General features: G+C 36.2%; 1 protein-coding gene across 13 annotated transcripts in view; it reads right to left on the reverse strand.

Annotated features, from left to right (window-relative positions):
• The window catches only part of RBFOX1 (RNA binding fox-1 homolog 1), a 719,068-nt gene that overhangs the window by 485,976 nt on the left and 208,777 nt on the right, over positions 1–24,315 (reverse strand). For all 13 annotated transcript variants that reach the window (XM_065732354.1, XM_065732377.1, XM_065732372.1 and 10 more), the window contains one exon: positions 11,273–11,320. In XM_065732354.1, the coding sequence (XP_065588426.1) occupies positions 11,273–11,320 (48 nt within the window). The remainder of the gene's footprint in view (positions 1–11,272; positions 11,321–24,315) is intronic.

The following is a 24,315-nucleotide window of genomic DNA, read 5'->3' on the forward strand; positions in this document are numbered from 1 at the left end:
AGGTCTCTTCCAGCTCAAATGATTCTATAATTCTACAGTTCTGTGATTAATAATGAAATTTCACAGCTCTGTTTTTACATCTCTTTGCTATCATACTTCACATCTTCAGAAAGGTGAAAGTCTTCTATACGACTGCTTATCTGAACTACTCAAACACTGTCATGAGGCATTTCCTCACAATATCAGTAATAAACCATGTATTTCACATCTTCAAAGGCAACAAAAGGGAATCAAACCACAAAAAAAAAAAAACAAATCAACTCTCTTAAATGAGGAACATGCATTACTGTTATGAGAAAAAAAACAAACCCTTTTTCGTTCAAAAAAAAACTGACTTGCCAACATCAAGAAAATCAGTGAATGAGACAAGAAACGTGGTCTTAAATAGCCTTTACCTACCACACCTGTCAACAGAAAGCAAAAAGCATGCCTTTACTCAGGGTATCACAAACGAAAGAAATGCTGGAATCTATTTAATGGAAATAAAAATCACACATTCATAAAATGAAACAGGACAAGGAAAACATAATCCTGTAATAAGGTGAAATAATATGTAACGCTGGTTGTGAAAACAAGTATTCTAGGGACATAGCAATAACAACATGGTAACTGTAAGGATAAGACACAAAGTTTCCCAGGAACATGAATTGGTGCAACGTAGTTTCAATGCAGTAAGAATCTACTAGTATGTCCTCCTTGAAATGTTACATCATCAGCCCATCCATTATCCGCTCAGGAAATATCAGAATTAACTGATCTTTGATGAAATAGATTTTACTTAAAATATAAATGTTCCCAACTGGATTTCAGGTGATCCGTGACAGTATACACTGAAAAAAAAATTGTTACAAGTATTGAGGACCAAGGAACAAAATAGATCAGATATTTTTTCTATTGCATTTATTTAAATTCAAGAGTCACCAATTGAGTAGGATTTATATTGCCACTATCCAGAAAAAATATAAATGAACCCACTTTTGTACATTAGTCTGCCAGCAGGAAGAAAAGGCTTTCCTACTTTGAAATCCGAACTCCTTTCCATACTTGCACTATGTTTTAAGACATAACCCATAATGTTTTTAGAAGCTGCTATACAGCACATATTCCATCACCACCTCTCCCACACTAGCTATTTTAGTACTGCCTTGGGTGTCCTATTTCTGTATTCAAGCACCTCAGATAAATTGCAGAACCCCAGGATTTTTCTGACCTCGATCAACAGCAAGAAATTTTCAGCTGAACAGTGCAAAACTGCCATGATTACATCAGTCATTCCTGGACAGGGTATGCTTTAGATATCAACCATAAAGCCTCTGTATCACATATCACACAGACACTAAAAACATACCTGTTTAAGAAAAATAAGAAGATTAAATTTACTTTACACCTTAAATAAAATTCATCAACAATATTTCAGAGACATCACAAGTGTGTACATCCAAATATCCAAATACAGACATACATTTAAATATAAGTGGTCTTAGAATAAGAGGGTTCATCAGGGGAAAGTACATCGTGCACCATTACTGAAGAAGCCAGTTATAAGGTAACTGAATCAGGAAGCTTTGAACAAACTGTAGCAGAAGTTTAGGCAGTTGTAAAAAGTCACGTACTGCTACAGTGAAAAGATTTACCTGGGAAGAGATCCAATGTAAGAAAAACAACCAACCAAAGAAAAAAAACAACTAACTACAATCAATGAGAAATGAATTGGATTTCTGAATAGAAGTATAATATTGTATGTGTTCAGAGTACTGGGAAGGTAATAAGCCAGCAGGTATAAAAAAAGAACTTCCATGTCTGTTTCCCCTTCTATGATTCAATCCTAGCAATCCTGTTAATCAGGTTGGATTATTTCCCAGATATTAATTTGGCAAACAATAGTCTGATCCAGTCTGTCCCCTTCAAATATGAAGGAAGCAATCTGCCACTGATAATCAAGCCACACATGTACACCTGGAAAACCATCTCAACAATTTATGCCTTAACAGTAGGAAACAGCTCCATTCAAAAATGAGATAGGGCTTTCCCTATTCATTAATAGGCTGTAAATTTATCATCTGCTACCCAAGGAAGTGCTGAAACTTCAGCAATTCAAAGAGTCACTTTCCACAAGAAAGTAAGAAAGAAATGCTGAATGCATGAGCAAAAGATCACTGCCGTGTACCTGGCTGAAGCACAGCTTTCTCACTACAGTTATCCTGTATCCCTTGTTTCCCACTACAGCTTTGAACCTATTTTTTAGACTACTTCCACTATATTCATAAATAGTTTCAACAACCTGATAGACCTAAAATACTGTTGATAACACCCATTGCTTTGGTTGTGCTAAACGGCACTTGCACTGCACCAGGATCTGTTCTTTTTCTCACGTTGACTACCCCCCATGCCTATCAGCAAGTAGGCTGATCGTGGACAAGAGATGGTGAGGGGACACAGCTGTGACAGTTGACATGAGCTGACCACAGAGATGTTACAAAGCATGCAGGAACAAACTCAGCAACAGAACAGAGTAAGAAGGGCGGGGGGATCTTCGCCCATGACAGCCATTGTTCTGGGTACGTACTCACCACCTACCATAAGCACACAAATGAACTTGGATTTTCCACTGTTTCTTCACCTATAAAACTGCCTTTATCTTGACCCTTGAGCCTGTTGCTTTTGCTCTTCCTCCTCTTTCCCCATCCCACTGGGCAGGTGGAAGCAAGCAAGAAATTTTGCAGGTAATTTAGCAGCCAAGTCTGGGTCAACTCACTCTAACCTAATAATTTCTCCTGTTTTACATTCTTTCGCTTTTCCTCTGCTGTATTCTTGATGCTAAGTATAAGCAATAATTTGGTTTTGATCACTGTTTTCAGATAATTACAATTGCTGAAAAGAAACACCACTGCAAGCCAAATTCCGCATGAAACCTGTGTAATTGGTTATAGTAGCAACAGTATAATTTGACAGAACTGAAAAATCATGGAGCTCCATTTTTTTGGAGGTGAAAGATTCAATAAATGACTATCTGAAAGCTTCAGATACTGCAGTAAGCACACCATCTGTTAGCTAACACACATACACAATCAGGATAGCTCACCTTTTCTCTCCCATAATCATGCTGATGACATTGAGAAGCGTGAAAAAAGGTATTTACATACTAGACTGATTGGTTTATACTTAATATTCAAGAATATTCCTGCAAGAATGTTTCTGTAACTATATGGAAAACAGGACCAGAAATATAACAAGCAGTTCACTTCCTAAACAGATGCCTACTTTCAATATTAAACTTCCAAAAGAGGTACAGTTGTTGATATAGAAGGAATGTTATTTACCTCTCTCAATTTTATGACTTAGAGCAGTAAAGCACTTTCCCACATCAAGTTCTTCACACAAAATTTCAAATGCCATTTTCAAGTTTCATACACGTTCACTTCTGTGAAGCCCACCTTGACAGCACAGAGGGACAGTCTGACGGAGTATCAGAGAAGAAGAAAGTAACTGCAAGCTCCTGAATAGCAACATGTCTGTGTGTTCATTTTAGCATGAGCTCTATTACAAGGACTGAAAACAAACAACAAAGGAACTGCATCCCCCAAATTTTACCCGCAGAAAAATAAAACCTCCAGACTCCCACCTCTCCAGTATGCCTCTTGAAACTGCATGAAAATGTAATGTCTCTTTCTAACACTTCTGTAGTCAACAGTGGCTTGCTTCTTACTGCAAGGAAAATTAAAGCACAGGGTAGAAACACTTATATGGTTACACACAGATGGCCGGCCATATGTTTTCAGCCAGAAAAAAATAAAGTTTTTAATACTTTTAGAAATGTTCTTTCCTTTAAAGTGCATCTACTTCCAAAAACTGAGGTTTGTATATGAAAAACTAATTTCTCCAAGTCCCACACGTTTCAGAAAACAAACCCCAGGCTGACTATCTAGGCATACAGAGACCAGGAAAAAAAACTTCTTTTATGGCTCCTCAGTCCCTCTGTTTTCTCTCTTAGAAGCACAATTTCCTAATATTTTGAAGTAACAATAAAAGCTGTATGTTTGTTAATTTTACCTTTTAAAGAACTTTAAAAGACAAGTTAGCAAGTGTTCAATTAGCACAGTTCTGCTAAGTTTAATCAGTTAATGTGCAATCTGTGTAACACTTAATATATGAAATGCTGTCCTGCAATTTAAAACAAAAAGAAAGTTAGAATGCATTGCCTAGAACTTGGGAATAGAAAATTAATGAAATGTATCTCTGTACCTCAGTTTAATGAAACAACATCTGCAAGATTACTTGTCTAATAAAAAAAAGTATATCAACAAGCCTGATGCATAACAGAAGAAAAGTATTATCTATTTTCAAAACATTACCATCTGGGGGTGTTATGCAAGAATAAATACTCTATCGGATCGATTCACTGATTCTCTGCGAACACAAACACTTTAAGTGGCTTCCCACAGCGGCCTCATTATCTGAAGTCCTCTTAGGACTTAGTCTGCAACCTATTTCTGCTCCATATCCCATCAGACACTGACCTATTGCATTACTGCCACCACGACTAGATTCCACCTAGTTTAATGAACCAGGCATACTTGCTTCAAAAACAGCATGTTCTGAGCAAGGTAAGCGAAGCTAATAATGACAGCTCCAAACAAAGGCCTCTCATGAACGCCCAGCACTTTAATGCCCCAGCTCATTATTTAAGTATATGAAAAAACACAGGGAAGAGGGACTCTGTGTGCCTTCTTCCCCACCATCTTTGCTCTCTTCCAAAACTATCCTTAGCTTTAAAATTTTTTGAAGATTATAACCAGTTAAAATATTAACAATAATACCAAAGACGACTGACATCCTCTGAGGTTTTCAACAAAAACATTAAGTTGATGCATTCATGATTCAGCTGCAAAAGATGAAGTGAGATCTTTAATTATTAAGGTAGTCTATAATTTTAATTTCCCCATTCTTGAAATTACAACCTTTATTTGATGGGAAAAATTCAAGTTGAGATTTAAAAAGTCAAAAGGAGTACTGCCACAGGTGAAGCTGTACTCAGCCTCTGTGCTGGGAAGCATCTGCCTACCAAAATGGCAAGAAGCTGAGTATCCATTTAGGTTGCCTCGGCTTGTTCACACTGCATGGCCAAGCCTCTCCATGCTCCCATGACAAGACAATAGCATAAAATGACATTACATCTAAAATGCACAGTGTTGCAAGCACACTTACAGCCTGGGAAGAACTACAATGAGGAAAAAGCCTAAGTTGTCTTCAGTGTTCTGCTAGCTACTGAAACAGTCTTTTTAAGCTAGTTACTTTGTACGAAACGCATCTGTTTCTTTTCATTAAAACAGGTCTCTCAAAAGTCCGTATGTCCAGTTAGAAGCCTTTGAGCTCTTAACAAGTAAATGAAGACATCAGTGAAGATAACCTCTATCAATATAGGAAAAAAAATACAATAAATACTATTATCATCTCATTTTCAATTCAAACAAACATCCATTTAATTATGTTTCTCAAAGCCCCACCTCCCTCAGCATATCCCTTAGCAAGACAATTAAAATTTACCATGTACCTTAATGCAGAAAGCTAGCTGAGCACGCTCTTAACTTACAGCACACTCCTGCAGCATGACAGCTGAGGTGCAGCAAACATCCTGAAACGGGCTGAAGTGAAGATGCACAAATCTGTGATGTTTTATCTTTCTGGCTTCCTACTGAGCATTATTTCCGTTAGCACACTGATGCTACGAATGCTAATGTATAACACAGCCTGTGTGTTGAGCAGTCTCTACAATAATTGCAGCCTACTGCCTGAAAACAGATGAGATCAACTCTCCCAGGATAGCCATTTAAAGTATATTGGCTATGACACCCTTTGTCAGATCCTGAAAAGGAACAATCACTCTGAACCTGAACTCAATACCCCAGCTTCTTCCGTAGTTACCATAATGCACAAGTGACCCACTCACGGTCTCCAGACTGCAACAAAGAGGCCTCCTGAAAACTCCTGTCCCACCTACAAGTCAGGGATGGCCACTCCACTTATCCTCTACGATAGAAAGTGCTGTTTATCGAAAGTCACCTGTCTGGTTTCCTGGGATTCCCACACAGCACACCCCTCCATCCTGGGGGGCACAAAGCAGGTTTGCTGAGGCATACAGGGCACCCTATGGGATGTGACCACGGCATGGTTCTGGGTGGCTCTGCAACTGCACAAACTTCCAGGGAGTCAGAGCAGGAAGATGAAAAGTCTGACAGGAGGGTGGGCACCTCGGGCTGTGGTGTCAAATACTGAAGTGAGTGTGGGCCCCAAAATCATGGCTGGAGGGCCACAGCTCTCCGGATTACACAAGATACCACAGATGAGGTGCCTGGATTGGCAGCCACTGAGCAACAGATCAGTGCTCCTTCCTTCTGAGGCTTTCCCCTGACCCAATGGCTGTTTCTCTCCTATTTCCTCACTCCTCTCTCGCTCAGCTGCTGTACAACAGCCTTCACCCATTCCTCAATATCCTCTCAACCAGCATCATCCATTGGCTCAGCTTTGGTAATCTGCCTTAGCTGGTATTCTAGCACAATAAACATACCTTACACGTTCCTTATGTGTATTCAGCATGAGTAAAAGTCATACAGCTGAGCACATTAACACTTCAGTGGGAGGTCAAATTATTGTTTTGGCACTTGTATCAAGTCTGTCATTTCAATTCCACTTTATCAAATTACGGATTGCTCGATACAGTTGGATGAGAAGGAAAGACAGACACACACAAGCAATTGTCATCACTTCAGTTGTGAAATTCCATAATTGCATGTCAGTGACAGAAAGAACAAGAGAGCAGTAATAGGACTGCCATTATGATCATTCAAATACTATGGAACCTTCCAACAAGACTTTGCACTGTGACAATCTATATGCCAGGAAATTGACTGGATTTCTGACTATTTCCTTACTTCAGAATTGCCAGTATTTCTTAGGCTGATCAGTGCTGAGGGTTACATTCTCAGGCAAGCTTCAGCCATCTATATTTCCATAACTAATGCGTATTTTTGTAAAGAACAAACTAAGACCAGGAAATGGAGGATCCTTTGATTTTAAAGCTATCCAATCCATTGAGTTTTTGGTTATCAGGAGTGCACAAAATTTAGAATTAAAACTATTATGGAGGAGGCAGCCATGTATTTTGATCAACTTTTCTGCAAAAAAAACACCTTAGCTTATTTTGCCCTTCTGAAAAATTCCACCTCTGTGATGAAAACAACACCAGAAATGTCACTCAAATGCAACTTAGGACAGCTGAGCTCTCAGTGGGAACTTCTGGCATACAGTGACAGGTAGATATTATCTGAACAGCTTGTTATTCTAACTTCTGCATTATTCCCACTTGTTTCCTCTATATTCTGTCCTGTCATTCGATGCTTCAGTAATACTCTTATTTGTCCAACAGCTAAAGAGGGAAAAGAAATAGGAATTATTTGTTCACTCAAGCAGACGCCAGGAGGCCCATTACTGTTCCTTAAGATTCCATTGAATCTATATCCAGACAATTTACAGAACAGTCACTGAAGAGAAGATACTTATATAGACCACTTTGACACAATACACCGGATTCTGCAATCTTTCCTCAATAAAAAATTCCTTTTAACGCGAAGAAAAAAACTGCATCCAAACGTTACAAAATGATATAGATTACATAATGCCCTCAAGAGATACAAAAATTAAAAAAGGATACTTCATAATCAGTGATAGGAAGGTCCTGAACAGCAGAAGAAGGATTTGCAATGAAAACATTACACAATTACAGTGATGTCTTACATGGTTGCAGTTAAGAAGCGTCATGGGCAGACTGACTTATGTTCTGTGTTTATTAATTTCCACTCACAGGAACTTCAAGAACAATGTTAAAGTAATTTTTTTTCCCACTAGTACGGCAACAAAATCCCCTTCAACTTTTCACAGAAAATATTTGGATATTACCATTAACCTGAATAAAAGATGTCAAGAAGCAAGGATGATCTGAGCACAGTACATCTGTAAACCTATTTCTTTTCCTCCTCGTTTTGCCTTGGACTAATTTTGCGATCTTCCTTCTGACTTTCCCTCATAGTTCAATTTCCCCACATTTAACTTGAAAAATATAATTGTAACTACTTTCCTTACATAAGTTTTTGGTTTGTTTGTGGCATGCTTGAAAATCCTCTGACAGAAGGTACTAAAATTGAATCTTTTCCTTGTTGTCTTTTGTGGAAAGGCATTACTCCCTATACCATATCCCACAGATGCTAATAAGAAGAGAAGAAATGTTATATATCACTACAGGGAAATTTCCTACCTTACTGACCTAACATGTTACCGACCTAATGCACACCCATTAAGTCTATTGCTCTCATAAAGCCTCTGCACTCCGAGCTCAAATGTGGTAAATTTTTAAGTCAAGATGCATCTCAAAAATGTTCTCTCCATGAGCTACTCGAGAACAGAAAATGAAGCAAAATATCCTGAGTGACCTTGTGTTCCCAAGCTAATAACATAGCTGCTAGTTAACAGTCAGCATTTACCTGCCTGCAAGGAATACCAAAGAGAATGTCACGGCACATCACAGCAAATGTGAGTCTATTACTAAAAAGAGTGCAGTGAAATCAAACAAAAATGAAGAAACCAAATCTGAAGAACAAGACATTCCGAGCACAGTGAAATCCAGATGCAGAAATTAGCCAGCACAGAATGGCCGTTGTAAGTTCACTTCCCAGTCAGATAGTTCTGCATTTCAGATAAAAGTTGAAGGGATGGTGGGGCAGCATGAGGAAGATAACTCCATACCAGAATGTTGGTTTCACATTGTTAGCATAAATTTCTTCAATGATAAGGCAACAATTGCAGAGCAAAACAAACTATTCCCTCCTGTTCAGAACTTAAAGGAAGAGAAGGACAAGGAGATAAACTGCTTCCAGGGATTTTTTCTCGTTTTTTTTTTTCCCCTGTATTTTTGAAGACTCCAGTTCAACACAAATCCCATACAGCTATTCCCTTTCACATGTTAAAAATCAAATAAAGATGAGAACTCAGAATAAATAAATGATCATGAAGATATATTTGGAGCAAGTTTTTCAGCTAGTAAAAACAGATTAAGCTAGTATAAGAGCAACTGAAAAATAAACCTTCGTATATTAGCAATCTTAAAGTGATGCTGAGACTAGAGTTTCTTTGTATCAACAGGAAAAGCCCACAAAGGAAACTACACGGCCCTCCATCCTTGCAAAAGGAACAATACTTATATTAATTCCTTCACACACCATCAATTGTTTTGTTCCCAACACACAGTTATTGGAATACACAGGTAAAACAAGCTAACAAACTTCACTTGGCTACGCTTAGAAGATTGAGACTCATGCTGGAAAACAGCACAGGCTTTAAAACTATAACTCAAATTCCAAAAACATGAAACCAGCTTCAGAAATCACTCTTCTCACCAAGTCACAATTCACATTGTTTCAACAGGTTTCTTTGCTGTGAACATTTAATGATTATGCTTCTATATAAACTGTTTTCAAAAACAGCAAAGCTTAGATATTCAATCACAATACCACAATTCATTAAATATCTAATACTGGTGGTTCAGAAGGTAGGTATGAAAACAAAATAAAAAGGGGCTGGGTGTGACACAAAAGAACACTGGTTAGGTGGGAAATGAGTCATCCACAGACCAGGTCCACTGCCAGCTGTGGTTAGGCACAGTTCAGTAATGCCTAATCATACAGATCAGTTATGACAGACTGTTGACTACTTGTCAGCTGTTATTTCAAATCCTTAAGACACTTAAAGGAAAAAAAGCTCAGAAGTAACAACATAGGGACAAAGATCACAGTGATAATTTGGTTAAGGAAATTAGATCATATTTTGACATTTACAGAATGATCGATTTCAAAATAATAACTACTTCTACAAGACTTGAATTAGTTTTCAGGCAAAGCTATCTCAATGGCTTCATAAATTTCTACTTGAGAAAGATTGGGAAGTACCAGGAAGAAAGTTTGTAAGAAAATGTCTGCAAGGTGCCTTCCTTTTGTTGTTAGCTTGGAAAATTTTTCATTAATTACTAATGATATAGTTCATTAGTAATATATTTCATTATGAAGTGAAAATTATGAAATGCCAATTATGCATGCCTTAATTGCAGTAGTTTGTCTTGATTTCAACATAGATAAAAATATTTATTTACAATGTTCAGGTTCTACAAATTACACTAAGCCCCTAATTTATGGTGTCAGGAAATATGAGCAATGCAACAAGCAGTAAAAAAAAATGTACTATTATTTAATAAAATGTATACATTTTTATTTTCTCAGAATAGGTCATTAGTAATCCATACCCCTGGACTGAAGAGTAAAGCTGCCATTTCAGCTCAGCTTCAGTATTGAGACCAAACAAGAAACACACCATGTCACAATAGCTAATTATAACATTTATGTTCTCACAAAATGTTCCAACAAATTAAGGAAATGAGGAGGACAACTAGACAATTCCTTATACAAGTTCTTGTATTTGCAAGCTAATTACACTCACATTTTAGCATCTTAATTGAATTCTTAGTATGTTTTTGTCTAACTCAAAACAATTTCCTCTCCTTGTTCCTGAAAACACTGTAAATCACTGAAATTCTGTAGAACCTTCATCACATAAAAATGAATTGTGCTCTCTGGCAGTAACTTCAGCAGCGTACTATAATAGACTTGCATAATGGTATTTAATAAAATCTGAACTTTCATGAATAACTCAAGTGTGTATGGGATTACGTTGGTTTATTGTCTTTTTTTTTCCCCCCAGCAAAAGTAACTTGGTTGTCATTAAGAAAAAGAAGAGTTGAGGAATATTCATAGAAAGATGCATGCACAGTAGCAAAAAAAATTCAAAAAACCAACAAAGAATAACTTAGTAAAGTTGAACTATGGAACTTCAATATCACATGTTACATCAGTTAAACTATTGCTAAATTCAGCATGGAACCACACTGTTTGCAAATGCAACTTGAGAGCTAGAAGGCAGCTTCCTGCATCTCTTGTCTTTGAGTGTTTTTAATTCCCTTCTGATCAAGGAAAAGAAATCTTCTAACATAAATATATATTCCGTGCCCAGTGAAGTAATAATCCAACTACATGAGCAATGCTATTAGGAAACTTTAACACATACATAAAACACCATAAAATTTAACACGGTTAAATTAGAAATCAAAAATAACAATGAAAGAACAACTTACTAGAGATGCCTGACATTAATGGCATTAAAGCAAGCCACTTACTTTTCTGTCTTCAGTTTCTACAGAGGAATTGCACTCTGCTTTAGTATCCTGAAAAGACAAACAGAAGACAATGTCAAAAAGTTAGAGACTACGTCCCTCCTTAACAGCAAAAATATACAGAGCAAATTGTTATCACAAATGATTGTTTGAAAGGCACTCATATCTTCATCCAATCCCTTGGCACTAGTTACTCCTGAAAACAGAATAAACTGAATATATTCCAAGTCATTAGACTGCAGACAAGGTTAGCAGCCTATTGCATTTTTTCAGTGTTTTCAATTTGACTTTTTCCATGGCAGCACACCTTGAAGCTACTCTTTCCTCACATACTGCAAATTTAGAGACTCATGTTGATGAGGCCCTTCTTGTTGCTTTTGTTAAAAGGAAGTCCTTCCCCAGCCTCTTACTGAAGCTAGATCTCTATTCTCATCAAATTCCGAATTACTGGCTATTGTTACTTTTCACAAATCCCAAACTACAAACCTAAGGCTGACAGTTAATAGCAGCCCCATTAAAAATGGAAACAAATTAAATAAAGAAGCTGTGTTCCTTCAAAACCATGCCTATTCATCTTAAACATACTGAAGCTATTTCAACATCAAAGACTTCTTACCTAAGTCATATATTCATAAAAGATTTCAAAAAAAAAATCATTCAATGAAGTAAAATGAGCCAAGGTTTCTGGAGAAATTATTTTCATTCTCAGCAAGATATACTAAAGACATTTTCATGAGGCATATCCAATTCTCCATCACTCCTCAAGCAGCCTATCTGCAGAATAACAATCTGTTATTCTAAGAAACAAAGGTTTTACACAGCAGATCAGGAGCAATAAAAGGCAAATACAACTTGTAAGAGCTGAACAAAGTGCTGTATGGGTCACCTAAGGTTAATAGTAAAATTGCAGTTATATAGATGGTCAAACTAAGCTCAGCCTTGTACTTGTAGGTATGGAGCCCTGAAAGATAACCTTAAAATATTCTTATTGACATTTATCAGATTTAGTATTCTTAATGACCAACAAGCATGGATTGCGTGCTTGTACGGAGCGTATGAGACAAAAAAGTATTTTTCTTATTTCAGTGCTAGTTTGCAGATAACTCATGATTTATGCAACTCAACAGCAAAATTGACTAAAGGGCACAGTACAGAAAACATCAGATGTGCTATCTACTTCATCCCTGAGAAGCTCCTTTCCCTCATCCCCATTTTACTTTTTTGATGATGCTCCACAGAAACTCAAGTTTACTATGTTAGACCCTTGGGAACCATATCTAGCACCCTCAACCTGTGTTAACATTCAACAAGTGTTACTGAAGAGCAGTAAAATCAAAGTTCCAGGCAGTACAAATAATCATTGGTGATGGCATGACTTGTTTGGCAATTGCAATCTTTTTAGATGTGCAAAATATTTAATTCTACTTTTTGAATATCAAAAAAGATGAAGGTCCTCAAGCAACCACCAGCCATAAAGATCACAAATATTCACAGCCATTACCATACATTTTGCTTAGTTTCATGTCTCCCTGCTATCCAGATCTCTTTCCACTACTTCCTTACCAGCATAGCATACAATTTTCAAAACAAAATACAATAAAAAAGAAATTGCACTAGCTAAGAAAAATTAAAAGTTACTTGAACTGCTAACATTTCCTTTCCATTTGAAAGGAAAGGAATACAGACAGTAGATGCACTTCCTGCATACACACACTACTCTGCCGGCATGCCTCAAAAGGGAAGATGAGAAACCTGAGAGTTTGAAGTATTCCGGTTTTTTTTCGTCTGTAATATCAGGAACGATCAGTAGGTGGAAGCAAATCACCTCTTAAAATGTTGCTCTACTCTATATACGAAAGATAAACCTACACACACTCTTAGTACACCAACAAGTCTAAAAACGAATTAAGCCTTTGTCTCCGAACACTACTTTTCAAATTACTTAAATGCTGTAGAGTTAGAAATTAAATAGTTGTAACAGATAGCATTTTACAAAGCAGAAGCTGTTACTTTGAATGACAAAAGGACGTATAAAGGTAACTCAAATGTTAAACAGAAGAACATAAAAAGTTTAACTGAAAAAGTACATGTTAAAAAGTCTGTTACTTATTTTCCAGAATATTTTTATATTCTTAGATAAAAATTATTTTTATATTCTTATATAAAGTGCTGGAGTACAGCAAGGCTGTGAATAATTGAGGAAAATACTTCAACATTTTCACTATATTACTTTATTGCTGCTAACAAACAGGCTACCACCAGAATAACTGATTTGAAATTCACATTAGTTCTATTTCATCCACCCCAGAGACAAACTAACAACACACAAGTTACTGAAGGAGAAACGAGATGGAAAATGAAACAATAGAATGTGACATCCAAGCCTTCACTAAGTTCGTCTCCAGCAACTGAATGACCCATGCACAATACTCAGCAAATTAAGAAACCAGTTCCAGGATTCTTACGGACTCAACGGCAGCAATGTCAAAAGTGTAAGAAAAGAGCTCCATGAATGAAAGCAATAGATAAATCTCTAGTTACTAACTTTTCTGGGGCAACAGAGGCCAAGTTTCAAGCAGAAACCAGGAAAAGACTGTGTCATCTTCATCCTTCCCTGATGTCTTTCTTGGATTCAGTCTGGAGTCCAAAGAGGAACCCATCCCACATGGGATTTAAAGTAATGTTCCTCAGGTTTTTTTTTTGGTTTTTTTTTTTTAGAAACTTTTGGTTTCTAGTTAGAAGTAGAGTTTAAGAATAAAGGTTTGAAGGTTAAAAAATACACGTAAAAATACTGTATTTTTCATATGAAGTTGAAGTGACTCCTGCATCTGTCCCTACAGTGCATAACCTCCTTTCTTCTGATTCCAGAGTTCTGCTTATGGTCATCTGCAATTTTCAGAGCTATCAAAGAAAGGTGGCTTTGTATGTTTGTGTGTTTGATTTTTAATTTTAAACAAATAAAGCCTGATTTTTTTCATTAATATAGACTTGTTTGACAGAGCTGCTAAATATCTGCTTGCTCATAAAGGTGTTATGTATGAGAATTCCATACTTTTTCTTTATGACATTTTGCCCTTCTCTTTATACTAGAAAATACCTATGTAATTTTCAAAATCTTCTTTTGAAAACCTATTTTTTTAGCTAATATGAAAAAAGAGCCAATTCAGAAGGAAAGTTAGAACAACCGTTGGATCAACCATCATAACTTTCAAAATTGCAAGTTTATTTAACCTTTACTGAATTAATAATATCCAGCTTGACAACTACTTGTACTAACAAATATCCGTGCATTCTAAGTCACTGCACTGAAAAAGCCAAAATCAGAGCTGTCAGTAAAGGTGGTGAGGTGCTGTGAGCACACACCACGCAGGGTGAGATGGCAACTGGACACACACACCTGAAGCACTGATTCAGCTTCTATAGAATGCAACTGAATTTGGTTGACTGCATTCAAATTAACAATACATCCTATGCCTAGGTAGACTGGAGAAATAAAGCTTGGCAATCAGAAGGCATTCTGGAGGAAAAGTGTAGGAAAATAGTAAAGTGTGTTGGACACAATACCATGCCTACATAGCACATGCATACACATCACAATTACATCAGAACCCTGCCTACCAGGGCTGACACAATAATCAGACTGAAAAACAAGCAGGTGAGGTGCACTTGGAGCTAGGAACTCTCTTCAAGACATTAAAAACAAACCTGAGAATTTTATCTTAAGAAGTCAGCCGTTCTGTTTTTGAAACTCCCCATATTTCTGGTCTACAAAATGTCCTACTGCAATAACACCATTTAATCATGACACACAAACTGCATGCAAAAAAAACCACCCCCTTTTGTCTTCCATTTGCTAAAGCAGACTTCACTGTCTGTCACCAGACTCTTTCCACCAGCACTCCAAATGATTTGGAGATGTCACTCTTAAATGCTGGAATACCAACACAAAGCTCTCAGGGTATAGGAGTACCCTCCATCTTTTCAGTGGCAGTCTCCCACTATTGACAGCACATAACATTTCAAAGCTCACCCACATATGAACTCTAAATTAAAAATTCATTTTTTTATGTAAAAAGAAAAAGCTTTAAAACTTTTTATGAACACTTCTTTTCCAGTTTAATGAAGATTCACAAGCATGAATACTGAATATTCAAGCTGCACAATCTAAAAACAAAGTAAAACAGAGCCAGTACAGCCACTTCAAGTGCTAACAAATTGTCTGCATCAAAACCAATTTTGGTGGAGCACAAATGGCATCGTTCCTGAATTCAGAATGCCTCCTTGATGAATTACTTTCAACCCAAAGTAAGTGTAACTGCAGGCATTTCCCTTAAACTAAAAAGATGGGAAAATCATATTAGAGCAGAAAAATATATTTCTCTTTCTTTATAAACTAGCTTAATACAGTTTTATTTGATCTGGTAAAAGTTTTTAAACTGCTTTATTTGTAAAATCTATTTAAAATTTATGATCTTAATATTCTGAGAGGGTTTTTTTTTCTTCTTCTAAAAACCAAAGGTGAATTCTGAAGCACAGAGGAAAAATAAATCCACAGCCTCCCTACGGAGCCTCCGTTTTAGCAGCTACTACTATCTGCCCTACTATTATTTAAACCAAGATGGGAGCATAAAACAGGCAGACAAGCGATACGTGCTTCCTACTTTGCTGTTCAGATAGCCATTAGCAATAATTACAATAAAGTGAAAGAACAACAGAAATCAAGTACTCATTGAATTGTAAAATCCAATACTCTCTACAAAGGGAAAAAACAATCAATTAAAAAAATCCGTGGCTAAACAAACAGTATTTTATACAGCATGTCAGTACAGCAAACTAAACACCCATGACATATTTGTTGTTTTCCTTATCAAAAGGAGAATCTTACTGAGGGTAGCTGTCATTAATGATAGTATTTTGCAGCTAATTATAAAATAAATTAAAAAAAAATCGCTATTTGAGGTAAACAGGAGAAAAAAACCTTTTCTATCAACAAAACATACCCCTAAAATAAATGAACAAAAACTGATTCAGAGTCTGAATCAGAGGAAGGTGCTCCTTTAGTTGGTTCCCTGCCAATTAACCAGCTCCTGCTTTTGTTTATACAAAGGTATCGAATTGCAAACAATCCCTCATAACATCTGCACACTCGTTAAGCTTGCATTTCTCTTTGCCTTCAAACCTACCAGCAAATTTCAGTGCTGCAACGTTAACTGTAATTTTAATCATAGTTCAAATCAAGTCGTATCACCACTATGTTCAAGAGAGAAAGGAGATGTTCCACGACATGAACAGTTTTAACTTTGTTAAAGTAATCGATGCAAAGTATGACAACACCTAAACACAAAGCACAAGGCATTAACATGCACAGAAAACGTTCCAGATTATTTGTCAGAATAAAACCAAATGCTTAAATTCCTTTATCATCCGATGAAGAGCAGCATTTTTTTTTAATACAGGCGTTTTTACCCATTATTACACAACGTGGAATGGTATTTTAGAAATAAATTTGATAAGATCAGCAGTAAGCTCTCTAGGTTTCACTTGGCATGGGTATGCTCTTTTTTTTTTAAATAGGAAGACTACTAGAACACTGAAATGTCCTTTGGAATAAAATGCTTATATAAAATCTTTGAAATAGAAAGAAAAATGCTGTTATTTATGTCTTGTCATTGCTGGACATAAAAATATAAAGAGGTACGTTCTACTAAAGTATAGCTGATGGAGTTTAAAACACTAGAATAACGTTAGACAGGGAGACATGATTTTTGGTTGTTGCTTTATATAGTTTTTTCTCTTTAAACATGTGACAACTCATAGATATAAAGGTTACCCTTAAAAACATTGATTGACTCAAATCTCCCTTGTACAATCTATTGATTCATTAAAGAAGGGTAATGAACCCCTAAGTAAAAATGTTTCTATTAAAACAGAACAGAAAGTTGTCAGGATGACCAATGATAACAGAAGGAATGAAGAGTGTTGTTTCCCTTTGGAATTCTCACAGTGCTGTGGAATTACAGACATGAGCAGTATACAGTTTAAGATATATTTAAGTAAAGGAATTGATAATGAACTTCAAAGTGAAACAATCTAAGCTTTGCTATCAGCTCTCTATCCTTGTTTCAGTAACTTTAAATTCCTACTAACTATAAACTGCTTTTTCACCTTGTGTGAATTTTTGACTGCTTGAACTAATTAAATGTGATTTCAGGCATTGTTTTTAATATAATCAAACAACAAATCTAAAACAGTGGCCAATTTTACAAAAAAAATACTGAAGATAACAACCACCATTTACATTGTTCTTACTGAACCTAATGATTATGAATGATTAGGGCTGAAAGTTACATTCTGTAAAACTAGGTGATGATAATGAAAATATTTATTAAGTTATACAAGATAGTTTATGATTCCTAACATTTAGTTCTCTACATCAACAGGAAAACCACACTTCTTGATAAGGTGTAATAATACAGAGTAAAGCCAAAGTCTAGTTGATATTCAGGAGCTTGAAATAACCTTCAAAAAAAGCAGATTGAGTGTGCAGAATGAGCACTGAGATTCAGTATCAGCTACTGAACAGAATACTGCCTGTACTGGACACCTCAGAACAGTAATGTTCAAAATGTCATTTACAAATAAAGCTTCAATAGACCAATTTAGCCCATGTCAAAATAATCAAAGACCCCAGAAGACCACAAACGAACAGTTAAAGCATACATTGTCTTCTCTTGCCCTCACACCTGCAATTCTGGAAAAAGATAAAAATAAAAATCAAACTGCAACAAAACAACAACAACAAAAAAAGCACAGCTACCCAAATGTACACGTTCTTTGAAGGCTTCAGCTAACTGCACTTTACATAACTCCCATCTGGCATCAAATGCAAAAATAGCTATTCTCAATTGTCACTCACAGCTACTACTTTACAGGCTTTTAAAATGATCTGGAATGCTCAGGGAACTCCGCTAGAAAAGTACAGAGAGAGCTCCCGATCGGGAGCTTTGTTTCTTCACATGGGATGCCACATGAACAGAAGAGATCAAAAACCTTTTTAATTCTAAATCTGACTAGGAAAGAAACCTGGGTATCTCAAACACAACCCAATAACTATGTAGAAGTTACCCTAATATATATAATATCTAAACCCAATATTTCAACAACAACAAAAAAAACTTACTAATCTCCAAAGCTGCTTTCTCAGAGACTTTCTCATCCAGCATTTCCATACCCATTCTCAACACATATTTCAGCTGTCCACCACCAATTTGTCTATGCTCTCAACTACAGCATTACGTGAGAAGCATTTCATCTAAAATTTTTTGTTTTACTTTCTGCCAGAAAAATAGCTATTAGCTTTTCCTGCAAGACTCAGTAAGAAATCCTCATTCCAGAAATAAAATAAATAAATCATAATAACTAGAGAACTTAAACCACGTTCCTTTCCCACAGCAATCACACTATATATAAAGTTGTAGGCTTATTCCTGACTACTTATATTTGGAACATGAAGCTTACTCTGACTTATATTTAAGTGTTTCAAGGTGCATTTTCTTTATCTACTTCAGAATACACCATGTTCACAACCTCTGTTGAGATGTCAGCAATCATGAGAGTGTGGTGAGGCCTCAGCTAAGTACTGTGATACTTTTATAACTAGCCCCTTGGAGAAGAGTGATTTGTTGATATGAAACTCGCTAGCCAAGGCAATCAGAACATCCCACAGTGCAGCAGGGCAAGACTGCATACAAGGGGTTTCTGTACATTCAGAGCCACAAGTATAGGAAAATGGTATGAGTTCATCCTACCACTTGTAGGCAACGCTGGAGAAAAGGACAAGGCCTTGAAGACATAGATAAGTAGAGTTACCTTGGACATAATTTCTAGCTATTGACACAGTTGTGCAGAACAAAACCAAAACTCCTGGAAGTTACTTAGAGCATCACAGAAACACAGAAGTAACAGATAGAGTGCAGTTCAGCATTTCATCATGTAATGTGGAAATAAAAAAATGAAAATATATATATTTGTGCTAATATCTGATTAAGTGCAATTCTAGGTTAGCCACCTAGAAGCCTAGCTAAGCCCTTTGTATTTAATTAATCAAAACTTGTTTAAATTTATACAGCTATTATTTATATCATTCAAATGAAAAAGTAAATAAATGTTTTGCTACCAGTAAGATTGAGCATATTGGCAGGAAAGCAAGTAAAAAGCATCACTTTAAAAGATGTTTTAAACAAGTAAATAGATCAACAGAAGCTCAGTTTGCTGATAAAACTATAAATATTATGAACTCTTGTCAGTATTCTAAAACAGTTAAAATTTTCCACTCTTTCAAATAACTGAAAAATTGACAGTCTAATTTTTCTACTTCATATCTCATTAAGTACAACGTTCCCATTTTTTAGTCACTTTATAAAATATTTACACATCTTCACATTAGCAAGAAGACACGTATGAGGAGAGGGTCCCTGTCAGAACTCCAATCTAAAGATGTCCCATTCCAATTATTTTTCTTCGCAGATAACTATAACCTTCAAGACAAACAAAACTCTAACTGCAAAAGCAAGGCTAAGAGGTTATATCTGTTCCAAGGTTATCACTTCTTACTAAAGGTCAACTATTTTCTCTTGGTGTACCAAGATCCAGGAGAGCCTGGATCACACACAAGAGAAAATAAATGAAGGTAAACAGATAAAAGGTATGCTTACTTCTGATTAAAAAAAACAATCAAATGTATTTAACAGACATTGGGCTTCATTTATTTTTTCTGCAGACATAATATTCATCACTCAGAACAATTTTCTAGCAATTGTTTTTGAACTGTGATTTGCCAAAATATTTCATTTGAATGCATATATTTTAAGAACTCTTCTAGTGACAAAGTATCAGATGTTCTTTATAAGAACTGAGCGGGACTTCTTTAATGAGTTTTTGGTGGAACAGTTTTCACTCAAAACACCTTTCTGGAAGTGAATTATTTGCAAGTGAATTATTGCTGAAATTGGCTTCTCAGAGACGCAAAGGAATTTCTGACCAAAGCTGAAAAGATAACCCAGGGCTGGGAGAGGAATGAGACACTTGAACGAGAAAAATCATCAGCAAATTAATTTAACTTTCTGTAAAAGGTCTTAGAGAAAGATGCAGCTCCTTACCCTACCCAACCCATAGGCTGGAGAATGTTATTCTCCTATAGCAAAAGAAAGTATCATGTTCGTGGGTTAGATTTCTCTTGTGACATGATGAATGTGAATTTGCATTATAAATGAATAAATATTTCCCTTAATCAGTGTGATAAACATATATAATTTAAAGTGGATAGGACTGTTTACAGTTTCATTTAATTCAGGTTTAATGTAAATATTAAAAATTATTCCGAACTGTAATGTAAATGAATTGCAATAATGCTTCCCTCTTAATCTTAAAGAATAGTTACAAATGCAATCAAAGTTAGCAAACAGGAATGCAATTAAACAACCTATAGCTCAACACTAGCTTTTGCTCATTTGCAAATCACTTCTGTTTACATTTAGAATCCAAGAAAAAAAGAAATAAATTATTCACAAATTGCCAAAAGCTCTGGAAAGTAATACACATTGGTATCAGAGCCAAAATGATGAACAAAGCCAATCTCCCTAAATAGCTAAAGCCCATATCTAGACGTGACACATGAAGATATAATACCCTACAGGACAACAGCTGAAGAGGGAAACAAAACTGTAAATAAAGCTAAAGAACCTCTCTCACACTGCAGATGTCCTGAAACAATTAACAAGTCACTACTTGGTTAGTTATGGAATGATCAGTTTAAAGCAACTCTAATCCCCATACTTACACCAACAGCCAAACACTTGGTAAAATGACAGCACACGATTCATGTATTGCCAACTTCATTAGCTCATTCTCATTTCAGTCCACCATGTCAGAGCAACAATCCTTTCTCTAATCCCATCAAGGGGATATTTTTTTAGGTTCCATCTCTCACTGACTCAGATAGGGGAATCAAATACTGAATAATGCATCCAATGAGTTACTTAATTAGCTGGGTGAAGGTGAAACTGAAACAGCTGAGTCAAATAATGAGATGTCAAGCACAGCAGGTTAGACCAAGGAGGGATTTGAAAGCGTTCTACCTGACAAAAAGACAAACACGGTGTTTTTCAAGCACAGAATATTAAAAGGATTTAGTCTTTCAATTTCACTCCCTCCAAAAATATCATTTTGGAGTGACAATCAGAGAAGTCAATTGCAAAGAAGTAGGAGAGCAGAAATCACATATTAAATAACTAACAGTCAATTACTAAGTTTTGATCAGTTTGTAACAAAAATAAACTGAAAGAAAACACAATAGTTAAGTAGAAAATGCAAAATAATTGCAGTGTAGTATGCTCGTATACCAAACAGGTCAATCCTCATTTAATGGAAGATTTTATTCTCCAATACATCAAAGAGAACCAAGAAGTTCACTAATCTATTCAATCCATTTAGTTCCCCACATTGCTGTACTTAGTAGTAGAGTATCTGTTGATTTTCCTTAGCATTGGTTGCAGTCTTGTAATCAGGTGCTATTTATTACTATCAGAACTAGTTAATTAACCCTTCCTTTATAATTGTTTCTGGGCAAAAGGCTTCATTTACCACTGCCCTGCAGTCTCTAAGCCATGATTTTGTGGCTAACATTACGGTTTAGCCTAGGGGAATCGTTCTAGCAACTCTGCTCACAGGGCCCTCAGAGACCCTGGGCAATGGCAGGTACTCAAAACACTTCCTTGCAAATGTAGCTGGACAGTAAAGTTCTTATTCAGAAAAAACAATAGCAAATAAAAAGTGGCAAATTAAAAAAAAAGTCACAACTCAAAAAAAAGTTAATCCTCAAACCCCAGATGGATAGTTCTAAGGACAATAAAGAACATGCTCCACCCTAGGACTCTAGCTCTTCCCCACAACAAATCGAGCAACTAAATTTTAATGTTTTAATTTTCAGAAACACCACTGGATCCAAGTGATTGGCATATCCCTCCATTATGCAGGAGGAATAGCACTGCATACGTCGGTTATTCTTGCCTCAAAATAACCTCCCAGTGAAAGTCAACAAAATGGAAAAATAATGGTACAATGGGTGTAAACAGAAGCGATAGCATGTCATGAGGTGTGGAATTTGTCAAACTCACGCCAGTTAGAGGCCATTAAAAAGTTAATACAAGCAGAAGTAATGTTCAACTATTGCTAGTCTGAGCAATGCTCAAACTAATATTCAGATGCCAGTTCTACAACAACAGAAAGTAATGGCAATAATCCCCTGGGGCACCCAATAAAACAATCATTTAAATTCACATTTTTAGAAACGTAAGGCTGGGCTTATTAAAACACTTTCCTTGCATTTATGCAATCTGATTCCACCAACCCAAGCACACACACAACTCTCCACATATGTTTCAAACTAAGCCTGTCATACTTTTTTTTTATGGCAGTGTAATTTTAAGTCATAAAATAATTAGTTACAGATAACACGGCCAATTCTCCTATCAGAAATACAATAATTCTTTGCACGTCTACCATAAATCTACATGTGTATGCAGATAAAGGTCAGGCTGTTTTGAAGCCACAATACTTATTCATAAGATACCAATACTTGGGAGTCTCATATTACAGTAGATTTCTATGTTACCTACAGCATCAGTTAATCTTTGAGAAAATTTGGTTGTAGTGGTATATGGACTGGCTTTGCAACCTGAAAGAACTCTTGACACCACAGTATTTACCCTGCCCCTCTTAGCCTCTAATTACTTATCACACTTTGGCCCTTATCTCAATGCAAGACATACAGTTGATGCTGAAGAACTGAAACAAACAAGTGTAGACCAAACAAAAAAAAATATGTAGGTCATGACCAGTATATTCATGACCAACTGGGGGAAAAACAAAGCAACCAAAATGTCCTTCATAATGCACCAGTGTCTTATTTTTGTGCTGTTGTTTTTTTTCCCCAATCCTTGTTGTTTTGCTTTGAATATTAAATACTTAGGGTGAGCCTGGTGTTTATCCTGGAGAACCTCTTATGTTCTGTTACACATTCTAACAGAACACCTCATCATATCACAAGTCATTCACAGAAAGTACTCATTCACAGAATGACTTCTCAAGTATAAAAAGCCAATAAAAACATAACTTTTAACTTTGTCGTTCTCAAAGCCTAGTAAAATTCAGATGTTCATGCTGCATTCTCAATCCCAGACCTGTCTATAATGAGCTGTAAAACTGACACACGCTTGTGATTCAAGTTCAGTACATATCTGCTCATGTAACAGAATTGCCTGGGGACTCTCAGCAGCTATATCCTTAGGATTTCCAGATGCCAGACAAAATGCCAGGGCAAATGCCATACATCTGGGAATACAGAACATATGGACAAAAACTAAAGCAAAAATAAAAAAACAGACCCACAAAACTAGAGAAAACATTGTTACTACATAAAGCTATGGTAACGCAAAGTACTAGATTTCAGTTTTTTGCTTCCATAAATGACCTTACAGTTTTATTAAGAAGGGAACAGTTTACACAAAGAAATGAGTACCAGCAAGATTTTGATTCTCTCTTCTCCTCCTTCCTTAGAGGGATCATTCCTTGGCTAAACCACTGAAGTGTTCAGAGCAGACAGGCAACGGCATGCTCACTTCTTTCTTCAGTCAAAATAACGCTAAGATCTATTTCTTAATTAAACCAATGGTGTAAAACTGAAAATATTACCACATATGCAAGGTGAGAAAACATTGTAATGCTGTAGCAAAATAGCGAAACGATTCCATGCTGCAGCCATTCAACTCAAAATGCTTTCTGGTGAGACACGAACTATTGAACATGTGGCTCCACGAGTCACCAGGAGTTATCAGCTAACAAACTTGACGTGGAATTGGAAGCAAGTCCTGCACAGTGCTACTGCAGTAAAAGCTTGCAACAATGGCAGACATATCATTAAATAGGCAAGTGTAGAAACATAATTAAATTAACTGATAATCATCTCTCTTCTTCTATCCAGACTCTAA

Source organism: Cyrtonyx montezumae, unplaced genomic scaffold, assembly GCF_038088225.1.
Source record: "Cyrtonyx montezumae isolate F1298 unplaced genomic scaffold, pur_monq_1.0 scaffold_16, whole genome shotgun sequence".
NCBI lineage: Eukaryota > Metazoa > Chordata > Aves > Galliformes > Odontophoridae > Cyrtonyx > Cyrtonyx montezumae.